General features: G+C 36.7%; 1 protein-coding gene and 1 pseudogene across 1 annotated transcript; both read right to left on the reverse strand.

The window, feature by feature from the left end:
• LOC113896291 lies at window positions 1-962 on the reverse strand (annotated as a pseudogene).
• Window positions 963-13,751: 12,789 nt separating this feature from the next.
• On the reverse strand, window positions 13,752-14,708 carry LOC113896292 (olfactory receptor 2T8-like). Its single transcript, XM_027548528.1, has one exon. The coding sequence runs from the start codon at window positions 14,685-14,687 to the stop codon at window positions 13,752-13,754; it is 936 nt and encodes a 311-aa protein (XP_027404329.1). The 5' UTR covers window positions 14,688-14,708.
• Between the last annotated feature and the right edge of the window lie 642 nt (window positions 14,709-15,350).

Genomic DNA, 15,350 nt, shown 5'->3' on the forward strand with positions numbered 1-15,350 from the left:
TCAAGCATTTTTTCTATTGTTTTTCTGGACAAAGTTACTGTTGAGCATATTTTTCAGTGCTTCTAGAACATCTTTTTTCCTAAAGCTGTATATAATTGGGTTGAAAGATGGTGTGAAGATGGTATAGAATATTGCCAGGAACGTATCCTGGCCTGGAGTGTGATACTTTTTAGGTCTCATGTATATGAAAATAAATGGCCCACAGTACATTATGACTACAATCATGTGGAAGAAACAAGTAGAAAATGACTTTTTCCATGCCTCTGATGGTTTCATTTGGAGGACAGTAAGGAGAATTTGGACATAAGAAGCAAAGATTAGAGAGGAAGGGATAGCAGGAAAATGATGCCACTTACATAAACTCCTCATTCATAGTGTGTTGTGTCCACACAGGACAACACCAACATAGCAGGGACTTTACGGAAAAAGTGGTCAATGACTCTTGTGCCACAAAAGGGAAAGTGAAGTGTGTAAGCTGTGTGAACTGTGGAGTTGATTATCCCAATAAATCAGGCCCCTCCAGCCTTGAGAACGCTGACATAGTCATTCATAAGAATGGGGTAGCACAGTGGGTGACAGATGGCTACATAGCGATTGTAGGACATTGCTGCCAGGAGAAGACACTCACCACCCAAGAGGGTAAGGGATAGAAATATCTGGACGCCACAAGCTGCAAATGAAATAGTTTTGCTGCCTGACGGGAAATCAGTAACCATTTTGAGAACAATGTTGGAAATATGCAAGATATCCATAAAAGAGAGATGGCTAAGCAAGAAATACATTGGAGTATGATGTCGTAATTCCCTGTGGATAATGAGAATCATGACTGTATTTTCTGTTACAGTCAAAACAAAAATGGTGAATATAAAAGAGAAAAATACCAGACTTGCTTGAGAAGAAGTAAAGAGTGAAGTCAAAAGAATGAAGTCATTGCTGAAAGTGTGATTCTCATGCCCCATCATGAATTCCTTATTTTACCTATAAATAAATAAATAATAAAATTAGATCTAAACACAAAATGGGGAAAAAGTAGTGTGAATCTCAAACTTGTTTATATTTAGTTGTATGTGAAAATGAGAGTTACTAACATGTATTTTGCAATTAAAGCCAAAGGAATTTCAGGCAACTTTTGAAGTAGATATTTTTTGTAATATGATGTTTATCGCTTTACAGAATTTTGTTGTTTTCTGCCAAATATCAACATGAATCAGCCATAGACTACTTTTTTTTTCATTATGAAATAAACAAATTCTGATTTTACATTGAATTCCTTGAAATTTTAAAATAAATTTACTACGATTTTACTTTTACAAGTTTTAAATGATCAGCATATGAATGAGGTTTGCAGGATATATGCATGTAAATTTGCTCCTGACTGTTTTTACTGGTTTGACTTACTAACTCAGTAAAAATTCCATATAGATGTAGATTCAGATTTCAGGCAGTGGTGCCTGCCAAGAACTGGTTGATCATAAGTCTCGAATATCAGTGGTTACTGACAACTGAAATTCAATATGTCTGTGTACAAAGTTGTTGGCATTTTCTCATGCCTGGAATAATTTTGTCCTCCTGATTTTGCTTTGTCCTATAGTCATCCTGATTCAAAACTTAATACATCATCTTAGTATTGAGTATGGGTAATGTCTAGTCTACTCACACTGAGTCCCTGTACCATGATAAGTTCAATAACATATATGAAACGAGTTGCCAGTCCAGGTTCGATGCAAGATACTGGATGCTTGGGGCTGGTGCATTGGGACGATCCAGAAGAATGGTATGGGGAGGGAGGAGGGAGGAGGGTTCAGGATGGGGAACACATGTATACCTGTGGTGGATTCATTTTGATATGTGGCAAAACCAATACAATATTGTAAAGTTAAAAAATAAAATTAAGTTAAATAAAAAAAAATATTGATCTATGTTTGTCTGGTCCCTGTTATCAAAGGTTTCCAATGATGTATCAATTATATTTACATTTTTAGAGAGTGTGTGTTGTCTCCACAAGATCATTTATTATTTTGTCTTCAGGTACTAGAAACTCCATAATGCATTCACTGACTTCTTTATCATCCTACTTCTACCATCCTGCCAATATCCATGAAGCACCTAAAGTTTTGACAGCTCTCTTTTATAACTTATTGCATAACCAATCAATCAAGGATCTAGAAACATACTCCCAAGATGCTAGATTGATGAAAAAATATATTGTATGACAGCTAGGATCTTGAATGAAATTTTATTCTTGAATCAAAAGAGGATTGTTCTAATGGTGAGTTTCCTTGCTTTATGTTCAAAGTGGAGACATATACATTACATGTCTTAGCCCCTTCCACATTTGTGCAACTCTTACCCAACATAAAGTCTCTTTCCATCTAGCATCAACATTTCCTTTTTTAATAATGTTAAATTTCAGAAAAGAGATGTGCAATGCAGTTTATATCCCTGTATTTTCTAGAAGAATCTTGGAGATGAATCATAGAAAATGCTATCACTTTTAGGTTTTCTTTTAGCTAAAAACACAGCCATATCTCAATCCTTCCTCAAAGGAAATAAAAAGACCTTCGCATTCTTTACTCAGTGAAATGTACTACACTCTAATCATTATCATTTTGCATTTATCAGGATTTTCAAAATACATTATATATAAAATCAAATTATTTGTCATTCTTTACTAGATTTATCATTATAAAATTAAGCACACACAATATTGTTTTACATTTCCATTTAACTAGAGGTCAGTTATTCATTAATCTTGGTAAGACTGCACATTTATATATTAAAGAAATATTTGTGTGTTCTAACATCTTGTATTTACATTAAAGTTATCATTGTAATGTAAACAAATGCAAAAACACCAAATCATTTCTTTCTGAAAAATACTTACTTTGAAAAGTGTTTAATTTGGAAATCCTGGGAAATGCTAAATCTGAAGATTTATATTTTACACAATATGACACTAGCATTTTTACTTTTTAAATTTTCTATAACTTATAATATCAGTGACTTGCTTGATAAAATAATGATAAATTCTCTCAGAAAACTTCAAATATCAGACTTAGTTGGTGTGCAACTGACTTGAAATAACTGGTTGTTATAAATAATTCAATAAACTAAATAGATTTTCATTGAAGATATAGGAGTCCTAAATTGAATTGCCCTAAAAATGAATGAAAAAAAGTTTTCATTTTTAAGAAGTTGATATGGAATATGGATAGAAAAATTGTATGATAGATATTACCTAGCCTGAGGGCAGGTGTGCTTTTGACTCAGATAAAGATATTAGTCATAAATATAAAAAATAGAAATATAACCTTAATTTTTCTAATGCTTTGAAGAGACAAACAAGAAATTACAATGTAAACATATCTTTTATGTCTCTTCATGATATGAAAGTGAAAGTAAAGTTGCTCAGTCGTGTCCGACTCTTTGAGACCCCGTGAACTGTAGCCTCCCAGGCTCCTCCGTCCATGGGATTCTCTAGGCAAGAGTACTGGAGTGGGTTACCATTTCCTTCTCCAGGGGATCTTCCCGACCCAGGGATCGAACCTGGGTCTCCCGCATTGGAGGCAGACGCTTATAACCTCTGAGCCACCAGGGAAGCCCCAATTAATAATGAATTTGGTTGAAATGAATTTCTATAAAGTCAGGATAATAGTGGTACATTTTTCACATTAATCTTTTGAAGATTAAGTGAAACACATTAGACAATACACTAAATAATACACACATGCATTATTACATAATAATACATACGTACATGTAGTCTATACATACATGCACATACACACCAAACAAAGACTGCTGCTGCTGCTAAGTCACTTCAGTCGTGTCCGACTCTGTGCGACTCCATAGACGGCAGCCACAAGGCTCCCGCATCCCTGGGATTCTCCAGGCAAGAACACTGGAGTGGGTTGCCATTTCCTTCTCCAATGCAGGAAAGTGAAAAGTGAAAGTGAAAGCTCAGTCATGTCCGACTCTGAGCGACCCCATGGACTGCAGCCTACCAGGCTCCTCCATCCATGGGATTTTCCAGGTAAGAGTACTGGAGTGGGATGCCATTGCCTTCTCCAAAACAAAAACTGGCACATTGTAAAAACTCAAACTAAAGGTTATTCTTTCTTCTTCTTATTATTTTTGCTTCTATGATTAGTGTCTTAGAATTTCTATCATTAATATATTGTTATTTGTTATATTTAAAATATACATTTAAGCCATTATATACTAGAGAGACAGGGAGAGATAGAGAAATAAACAGGACTTAGAGAATATAATCAGGTAATTGGAAGTAAATTTCAAAGAAGTGAACCAGAAATTCAGTTTTGCTCACTCTCTGTTAAAATTAGAGACTTTCTGGGAGAGAAACCAACTCTACATGTTGAATGATATTTAGATTGGCTTCCTCACACTTATACACATGTATAGATCTGTGTGACAGAGGAAAGTAATATTCTTTGTTGCTTCTTATTCTGAAATCAATCAAGAGAGCTGTTCATAATTTCATTTGAAATAGCCAATGATATTGCCATTACACGTTTCTTGCCCTGCAGACTTTTCAGGGTACTACATCATGCCCCAAGGAATTATTGTAGGATGATCTTACTTCTGCCTCTTCTTGCTGCCTCTCCAATTTAAGAGAATCTTGTGATTAGCATCTCATATTGATATCAAATTCATCACGTACAATGCTGAACTGCCCAAGTTCCCTTAAACAATGAATGATCCCATTGCATATAACTGCTCCATACAGAAATCAGAAAATCATTCTAACTTCTCTTTCTGTCTTCCCTCTTCCATTTGCAAATCACCATCTCCTACTGATTCTATGCAAATGCTTCTCATGGGTTATTCCTTCTCATGGTTGTGTGCTATATGTGTCCATGGAAGCTCTAAGGCATCCATTCTACTCTTTAAATTAAATAGACATGTATGAGCTCTGCAACACCTGAATAATATCACATGCTTCTCAAATCTACTTGAAGCCAGTGGAGTGTGTTCAATTAAATAAATCTAGACAACAGAAGTGTGTTGGGACTGTGTGCAGAGGCACATACCTTTCTTGTTCCTTCATCCTACTAGTTTGAATCTGTATGTGATGATTCTTGGTTGTGCATTCTTCCTGGAAGAGTTATACAGGAAACAAAGCTCAGGGATTCAGGAACAGAAAATTCAGATACCATAAAATAGCCTATTGATCTTGACAACTAAGTATATTAGCATGAAATAACTTAATAAAATGTTCAAAAACTGATTTTAGAAGGAAAAAAGGAGTAGATTGTTCTGTGGTAATCATTTTCTAGCTTTAGCATTCCTACTAGATCATCAATTTTTATAGGTAACAGATCTAGTATAATTCTAGTATGTTTTATCCAAAATGCCTAATACTTTGCTTTATGGGATAGAATCTGAAAGCGTTATAATATTGTAATGATAATTTGAGTAGTCTTGTGTCTCCCACTACTCCTCACATAAATGTACTTTTTGCCCTAGTTCGTTAGTTTTCCTAGAACACAGATTTAAGAATGCAAATTTCTGCTGGGTACATTAAATTAAATAAATAAATAAACAAACATAAAATAAGATCTCCTTACCTTTAGTTCCCATTTTATGAAACTGAAGTATTTGTACTTATTTAATAGTGTGTTTCTTGGTTGATTTTTTTTTTTTTTTTAATCTTCGCCTATACCCTCTTCTCTCTTCCACATAAACAGTCTTCTCCATCATTGCTAGGGGCTTTATGGTCTTCCACTAAGATTTTATGTTTGGTCCTTCATGTTCACAGACTTCCTTGATATTTTTCAAACTGTCTTCTCTCCTTCTCTTTCTTGCTCAGAACTGTACAACTATGTCAGGATGTCATATCTGTTCTAGAGCTTCTCCATTTATGCTTAATTATACGCTCTGCACATTGAACATGACCTATCCACTCCTTCTTAACCTGGGCTCTGAAGTCTTCCCAAGGCCCATGTCACACCCCATTTCATTTTACTCATTTCTCACTACCTGGAAAAGGACCTTTTGTTGAGTTTTTTCATATCTAACTCACTAGCCCAACTGGTGCCTCATAGGCTACAAGCAACACTCTCCTCAATAGGCCATTGCTTATACCATTCAGGTGTCTGCTTCAGTATTATTTCTTACTTCTTACAGAGTGTTTGAAAGACATGGGTGATGCCTCAATCCAGGCACTTCCTTTGACGTAGCTGAGGGTTTATAGGGATATGGGGAATAAATGTCTTGAGAGGAGGAATAAGAAACTGAGAGGGTACCCACCTCTTGATGTCCTACTGTGTGTGGCTTCTGGGAAAGAAAACAACCACCCTTTGATAAAGTGACATGGGAAAATGTCCACATGGAACAGTCAAAGAAAGAAGTTTAAAAAAAAAAAAAGCATGAGGAAATACTTTGTGTGGAGAAAGGTATGGACACTGAAATATAGCAGGTTTTCCTCTGGGTGCTGTGGAAGAGTTTATGTGAAAGGATTAAAGGGATAGTCTATTTCAGTGTTAATTGTACAAAGTGGTATAAACGTTTGATGAAGGAGGGGGAAACTGCCTTCTCTGAATCTTTTCCCATTATTCCCTCTTTGTATATTTTATTTCTACTCTTAAAGATTTGCAACTACTCTGCCTGTTAAGGTTTCTGTGTGTGACCTGTTCCTTACACTAGGTAGAAGCTCTAGGGTGAGTCTCCTGGGTGTTTTGGCATCAGTAGATGAACTTGATTATTCTACAGACTGCCTACTACAAGGGGGGACATTAAAAAGATCGACTCACTTCACCAAAGTGATTCTGCTTATTTTAATCTTCAATAGATTCATGAGTCAGTTAAACGATCACCAAATAAACTGAATATGTAAGTGAATAAAGCAAAAGCATTTAGCTAATGTACTTATTTTACATATAATTATTTTGGCTGCCAACTCTGAGAATTTATAAATGTCAAATAGCATTTTAAGTATCTTATATTTATTAGCATTTTACAATTAATTATTATTTAATCAACAAAAATCTGCATGGATTCTACAGATGTTAAGCAACATTCTGAAGGTCATACAGATTATCCAGAGTTTCAAGTCCTAAAATTTTTGTCTCAGAACTCATATTCTAAAGTAGTATATCCCCACAAACTTTAACTACTTTACCACAAACTTTAACCACAAACTTTAGCAGCACAGACTCCATTTGACAATATCTTGTTTTTAATGAAGGGCAAAGATGGCAATTTCACATATGTGGTGTTCATATTATGGGGGACAGAAGGTGTGTTTTCAGTCTTATTTTTTAAAGCTTATCCTTCTTAACATGCATATGTATATATATATATGTATATGTATATATATATATATATATATATGTACACTCACACACAGACATTTGAGTTCAGATTTGTGTGAAGGTGGGGCATAAATTTTCCCCAATAAATATGTCTCCGTATTTTAAAAATAGAGGTAACATTGAACATTTCTCATAATTATGATAATAATTAATATAAGAAACAAAGTGAAATGTTAAGCAAAATTCAGTCACAAGGTTATTCATGAATTAAGTACCTTGTATGTTTATTGTTATTATTATTGCTATTTTTCATGTAAACTTTTTATTTTCTATTGGGGTAGGTGATGCAGTGGTAAAGCAATTGCCTACTGATGCAGGAGATGCAAGAGATATGGGTTCAATCCCTGGGTTGGAAAGATCCCCTGCAGTAGGGAAAGGCAACCCACTCCAGTATTCTTGCTGTTAAAATTCCATAGACAGAGGAGACTACAGCCCATGGGACTGCAAACAGCTGAACATGACTGAATGACTAAGCACACACACAGCCCACTAACAATATTGTGATAATTTCAAGTGAACAGTGAAGGGACTCAGCCATATATATGTGTGGATCCATTCTCCTCCAGACTCCCCTGCCATCTGGGCTTCCGTATAACATTGAGCAGAGTCCCATGTGCTATACAGTAGGTCTTTGTTGAAAACCATTTGAAATAGAGCAGTATTTACGTGTCCATCCCAAACTCCCTATCCCTGTGCCCCCTCCTTCCCTGACAATCATGAGTTCATTTTTAAGTCTGTGAATTTCTTTCTATTTTATAATTAAGTTCATTCATATCATCTCTCTTTAGATTCCACATATAAGGGATGTCATACTATATTTCTCCTTCTCTGTCTGACTTACTTCATTCAGTATGACATTCTGATGTTAAATTATTAACTCTATCACAGTGAAGCTGTGACTAATCTACTTAATGTACCTTAAGTGGACTACAGAAATAAGATAATGAAATTATCCTTTGATCAAAGTATGGCCCTGTTTAGGAGAACAAGCATAGTTTAAAATATTTGAATAATGGTTGAATTTTATTAAAGACTTTTAAACATGGTATTCAGTTTTAAGCTAAATGCAGCAGTTAGTATCTCTTCTAAATCTCTAGGTGTCACTTCCAAATTACTCCAGAAACCTAAACAGTTGGTTCTGTCCCATGCTTCTTGATATTGTATTCTTTAGATCATACTTCTGTTTAATTCATGTGAAATAAAGGAAGCAATTTGAAAAAAAAAATACTATGCAACAAAAGAAAAAGTTGTGAAAGTTGGGATTCAGATCAAGTAAAAATGGAAAAATTAAACATTTAAATTACTAAATTAGATTCTGCCTCTAAGTCACTTCAGTCGTGTCCGACTCTGTGTGACCCCCATAGACGGCAGCCAACCAGGTTCCCCCATCCCTGGGATTCCCCAGGCAAGAACACGGGAGTGGGTTGCCATTCCTTTCTCCAATGCATGAAAGTGAAAAGTGAAAGTGAAGTTGCTCAGTCGTGTCTGACCCTCAGTGACCCCCATGGACTGCAGCCTTCCAGGCTCCTCTGTTCATGGGATTTTTCGAGGCAAGAATACTGGAGTGGGGTGCCATTGCCTTCTCCAAATTAGATTCTAAACAAGTTATTTAAAATTATTGTCTTACAGTTAACTTTATATTAATATTTAATTTATTTATTTTTGGAGAGTAATGTGTGCATGCATGCTAAGTTCCTTCAATAATGTCTAACCCTATAGACTGTATCCCAGCAGGCTCCTCTGTTCATGGGGATTCTTCAGACAAGAATACTCAAGCAGGTTGCCATGCCCTCTTCCAGGTGATCTTCCTGACACTGGGATTGAATCAGCATCTCTTATGTCTCCTGCATTGGCAGGTGGTTTCTTTACCACTAGTACCACCTGGTAAGCCCAAGTTATGTGCACATATTTGTAAATACATAGATGTTCAAACAAATATACAATTGTAACTATTTTCTTTGAAAATCCAATGGCGTCTAATTTTTCCAAATTTCTTGGCTATAACTAATTGTGGGTGTGTACTCAGCAGGAGAAATAAGAATATACTGATAAAATAAGTTTCCTACTTTAAGGGAAGACAAAAAATTGAACATGAACATTTTCTCTGCCCATTAGATCTCCTTCCATCCCTACAGTGTGTATTGTACATCTGCATTATGTATTAATCAGACATCCTCAAAGTCAGAAAAACCTACTAAAATATAACGGTTTTATGTTTTCTCTGATACCAACCTCATAACTCCTTAGCAGTTAATGTTCCCTTCTCAATCTTGTAAAGGATCGTGATGACTCACCATTTACCTTATACATGTAGATATCTTTGGTAAAATTTATAAACAATGCCAAGATATTATTTCACTTAAAGATAGTAGTTGGTACTGACAGGTTGGAACAGATGGCCTGGGGAGATATGGGTTAGATCTAATGAAAGATGTTAGCTTACTTATGACTTTACTAAGATTACTAGCTGTATTATTTGTATTCTGTTTCTTTTGCAAGATTATTTCTTGTATTACCAAATGTGTGACTGAGACTGATAAAAATAATGATGACTAGGCACCTTGAAACAATAGATCACATGTATAGTTGTATAAGATCAATGACTGTAATAGTGCAACTCTAGATATGAGAAGAAGTAACAAGAGTTAATCATTCCCTGGGTCATAACATACTGGTTTTGGGGTCCTATACTTTATTTCTGTGGCTCAGATGTTAGAGCGTCTGCCTGGAATGTGGGAGACCTGGGTTTCATCCCTGGGTCAGGAAGATCTCCTGGAGAAGGAAAATGGCAACCCACTCCAGTACTGTTGCCTGGAGAATCCCACGGAGGTAGGAGCCTGGGAGGCTACAGTCCATGGGGTCGCAAGGAGTCAGAAACGACTGAGCAATTTCACTTACTATTACTAAAAGGACCTAGTCCAGTAATAGCACATTGAGTGTCCTATCAACAAAATCCTTGAATGATCTGGAAATGAGCATTCCTAGCACTGTGAGACAAACCACTCATAAAATGCCTCCCAAAACTTGATCAATATTGACACATAAAGGAAGGGGATTATAAAATAAAGATTCTCATTATCCAGTTACACAAGAATCAAGTCATTAAACACTGCAGTTACTAACATGCTTTATACTCTCAAAGGAGTTCTAGGTGAAGATCAGGATACGGAATTTTGTGCTCATGGAAAACTGCTAGAAGTGACCCTCAGATGGATTTTTTTCCAGCAGAAAATTTTATGAACTCAGTTTCTTGCATCTTCTCATATTTAGAAAAGCACTAAAACTGCTATCTAAGATATCCCTTACAAATGGCAGTAAACATCTCCAAAATGTGTGCTTGATGGCTTGTATCCTTTCATCAAAATCACATATATACTAGCCTCCCCCTGACCTCATAGGAACAGTTCTCAGAGCTCTATGAGGGGCTGTCTCTGAGATTATAATCCTCAAGCTGTCTTGTGTAAAATTTTCCATTTCTTTGGAGATTGACTAATGATTAACTTTTTCCTCCATAATGACTTGAAAACCCAAACTTTAAAGTTGTAACCTATTTTTTATCTGCCTTCCTTGGGTGAAGAGTACATAATAATAGAAAAAAAAAATTTCAGGTTTCCAATGACATGATTCCATTAATGTAATTGAAATATTTTATTACACTGCATAATTAAAAGAAACAAAGTTACAGCTTCAAGCCCAATGGAGGTGGAATAGATTCATTATATACATACCCAGTTCAATGAAAATAGAAAACCTTCATGAATTAAATGGAAATAGTGATGTCAGAAAGTGTATACTTGTATAACAAGTAACAGGTAATTTATTTAAAAATACCAAATATTCCTATAAACATCATGTGTTATCTATCAGTAAGCCACCAACTTGTGTTTGATTTAGAAGCACATTTTTTTTCTTTTTTTCAAAGACTAGATGAATCTTTCAAAAAGAAAGATACACAAATAGGAAATAAGCTAATTCAAAAGTCTGCAGCATCATTACATGTTCAGTTCAGTTCAGTCGCTCAGTCGTGTCTGACTCTTTGCAACCCCATGAATCGCAGCACGCCAGGCCTCCCTGTCCATCACCAACTCCCAGAGTTCACTCAAACTCATTTCCATTGAGTCGGTGATGCCATCCAGCCATCTCATCCTCTGTCATCCCCTTCTCCTCCTGCCCCCAATTCCTCACAGCATCAGAGTCTTTTCCAATGAGTCAACTCTTCCCATCAGGTGGCCAAAGTACTGGAGTTTCAGCTTTAGCATCATGCCTTCCAAAGAAATCCCAGGGCTGATCTTCTTCAGAATGGACTGGTTGGATCTCCTTGCAATCCAAGGGACTTTCAAGAGTCTTCTCCAACACCCACTTCAAAAGCATCAATTCTTCGGCTCTCAGTTTTCTTCACAGTCCAACTCTCACATCCATACATGACCACTGAAAAAACCATAGCCTTGGCTAGATGGACCTTTGTTGGCAAAGCAATGTCTCTGCTTTTCAATATGCTATCTAGGTTGGTCATAACTTTTCTTCCAAGGAGTAAGTGTCTTTTAATTTCATGGCTGCAGTCACCATCTGCAGTGATTTTGGAGCCCAAAAAATAAAGTCTGACACTGTTTCCACTGTTTCCCCATCTATTTCCCATGAAGTGATGGGACCAGATGCCATGATCTTCGTTTTCTGAATGTTGAGCTTTAATCCAACTTTTTCACTCTCCTCTTCCACTTTCATCAAGAGGCATTTTAGTTCCTCTTCACTTTCTGCCATAAGGGTCGTGTCATCTGCATATCTAAGGTTATTGATATTTCTCCTGCCAATCTTGATTCCAGCTTGTGCTTCTTCCACCCCAGCGTTTCTCATGATGTACTCTGCATAGAAGTTAAATAAGCAGGGTGACAGTATACAGCCTTGACGTTCTCCTTTTCCTATTTGGAACCAGTCTGTTGTTCCATGTCCAGTTCTAACTGTTGTTTCCTGACCTGCATATAGGTTTCTCAAGATGCAGGTCAGGTGGTCTGATATTCCCATCTCTTTCAGAATTCTCCACAGTTTATTGTGGATCATTGAAAAAGCAAGAGAGTTCCAGAAAAACATCTATTTCTGCTTTATTGACTATGCCAAAGCCTTTGACTGTGTGGATCATTACACCTTAGGAAAATACTAATTAGACCAAATGAGTACATTAAATAAGACAGAAAAAATGAAAAGAAACAGTAATATCAACAACTTGGAGCAACTGCTACTCGTGTGTTCTGTTAGCAGGAGTTTAAAATCCAATATCCACACTGAAAACAGATTATTAAAAATTTATTCATACTTTTACCAAAAAAAGTAAAAACATATAATCAGAGCCAAAAAAAAAAGAGAGAGAGAGAGAGTAATAGGAGTTTAATCATAACAGCTCCAGGCTGAAAATAGCCCTGATGTCTATCAAGAAAATAATACATAAATAAATGGTGATTCATACCAATAACAAAGTACTACTTAGCAATGAAAGAAATAAAATGCCAATAGTGTAAGTTTGTGCAGGGATCTTTAAAAACTTTTAATTTGAAATAAAGATATAAAAGACAAGAAATATATATATTGTACAGTTTCATTGATATAAGTTTCAAGTACATGTTAAAATAACAGAGATACAAATCAGAAGAGTATTTGTCACTGAGTTGAGTGATTTCACTGAAAAAGGACTTGAGGGACATTTTTGGTTTGGTAACAGTTTTGTCTCTTGGTCTTCCCTGGTGGCTCAGAGGTTAAAGCGTCTGCCTGGAATGTGGGAGACCTGGATTCGATCCCTGGGTTGGGAAGATCCCTTGGAGAAGGAAATGGCAACCCACTCCAGTACTTTTGCCTGGAGAATCCCATGGAGGGAGAAGCCTGGTAGGCTACAGTCCATGGGGTCACAAAGAGTCAGACACGACTGAGCAACTTCACTTTCACTTTCACTTTCACTGTGTATACGAAACTGGATATCCACAATGTGGGCAGATTCTTTACCATGTGAGCCACCAGGAAAACCCAAAGGGTTTGTCTCTTGATACTGGATGTAAGTTACAAGTGCATGTACTATGGAAACTGGCTTAAGGGAGGCCTATGTCAGTGAGTATTCTAGTGTTCGTAAGTTATATCAAATTTTTTTAAAAAGCAACAATTTTTGACATTGTTTGAAAACTTTGTTCATTCTTTGAACAAATATTTATTGTGCAGTGGAGTGTAGAAGCATTTTAATAAGTATTTGTGAGTAACAGGTTTTTAATAATCAATAGTCTGATTTATTGATGATTAACTTAGCAAATGATCCCAAAGTATGGAGGTCCATATGAATTCTAAAGTAAAACAGAAATAGCACATGGAGATACAATGAGTATATACTGTCTAAACACATTGTACAATCTTGAACTTTAGGGCAAATAAATCTAATGTTAATCAAGACTTAAGGCAGTGCCACTGATCCATACACTTTCTCAGAGCTCCCTTGACCTCACTGTTCCTCAGACTATAGATGAGGGGGTTTAGCACAGGGGTGAAGATGGTATAAAATGCTGACACAAACTTATCATGTTTAGCTGACCTGTAAGATTTGGGTCTGATGTAGATAAAAATGGCAGCTCCAAAAAAGAGTCCCACCACAGAGATATGTGAGGAGCAGGTGGCAAATGCCTTCTTGTGGGCTTCATTAGAATGCATCTGGAGAACGGCAGCAAGGATGAGACTATAGGAAATCAAGATGAGGGAAATGGGGATCAGGAGCATTAACACACAGCAGATGTACATGACATACTCAAAGACAGAAGTGTCAGCACAAGCCAAACGCACAAGAGTGGGCGCCTCACAAAAGAAGTGATCGATCTCATGTGTGCTGCAAAATGAGAAGTTCAGGGTAGCAGCAGCCTGCATGAGTCCATCAACTGCACCAAGGAGCCAAGACCCCAAGATCATACTGAGGCATAATTTCCAACTCATGAGGACTGGGTATCTCAGTGGATGGCAAATAGCAACATAGCGGTCATAGGACATGGCTGCTAAGAGGAAGCACTCACCCCCTCCTAAAGTGAGGAAGAAGAAGATCTGGAACCCACAGCCAGCAGGGGAGATGAACTTCCTGCCGGTCAAATAGTCAACAGCCATTTTGGGCACAATGGTGGAAATCAGCATCAGGTCCATGAGGGAGAGTTGGCTCAGGAGGAAGTACATGGGCCTGTGGAGTCGGGGGTCCAGGAGAATCAGGAGAAGCATGAGGGCATTGCCCACGAGGGAGGTGAAAGCAACTATCAGAACCAACACAAAGAGAAACCGGTGGGCTCCAGTGTGGTTAAAGAGACCTAGGAGAATGAAATCTGCAGTGATATTCCAGTTTTCCATGATTTCAAACAAGAGTGATACTGCAAATGGAGAAATACACAAGGGTTACATATGCACAGGGTACAAACTTTACTGCAACACACTAAATCCAATAATTTTCTTGATATCAATTAATCTTGGAAGTTATTTTTACTTTCAAAATAAGATGACATACTCTTATGCACAGGAAGTAGAAGAACTGAGTCTGTAGCTGGAAACAACTTAATTTGAAATTGTTAGTGCACTTACTTTAACTTTGCCAAGCTATAAATTGAAAACAATAATGACCTTCTTAGTAGTATCCCTCCACAATGTAATCCCATAAATCTGTTTAAACCTTCATAACTGGAAAGTATGTTTTGTGTAGGGAGAATTTTTCCCTGCAAATTCACAGAAACACAACTTTTATTGGATAAAGAAAAAAATTTTTTCTTACTTCTTCACTCAAATACAGAGATGAATTAATTTATTCTTCAGTTTCATGAGGATCTAAGTCCTCAAAAGCATTTTCATCTCTGATATCCTGGAGCCAAAGCTGTTGTAGCTAGTTAAATAAATACAACCATAATTGCAGAAGTAAGGAGGCTAATTCAGTTTCGATTATATGTTGTGATTCAGTGAAGTGACCTGACAGAAAGAGTCCTCTTCTTCCACGGTCATTCTCTTTACCCACACCTTTTACAT

This window comes from Bos indicus x Bos taurus, chromosome 7 (assembly GCF_003369695.1).
Source record: "Bos indicus x Bos taurus breed Angus x Brahman F1 hybrid chromosome 7, Bos_hybrid_MaternalHap_v2.0, whole genome shotgun sequence".
Taxonomy (NCBI): domain Eukaryota; kingdom Metazoa; phylum Chordata; class Mammalia; order Artiodactyla; family Bovidae; genus Bos; species Bos indicus x Bos taurus.

What these genes read in the sequence shown, in the direction of transcription:
- LOC113896292 (XM_027548528.1), bottom strand. Translation starts at nt 14,687, where the DNA reads ATGGAAAACTGGAATATCACTGCAGATTTCATTCTCCTAGGTCTCTTT.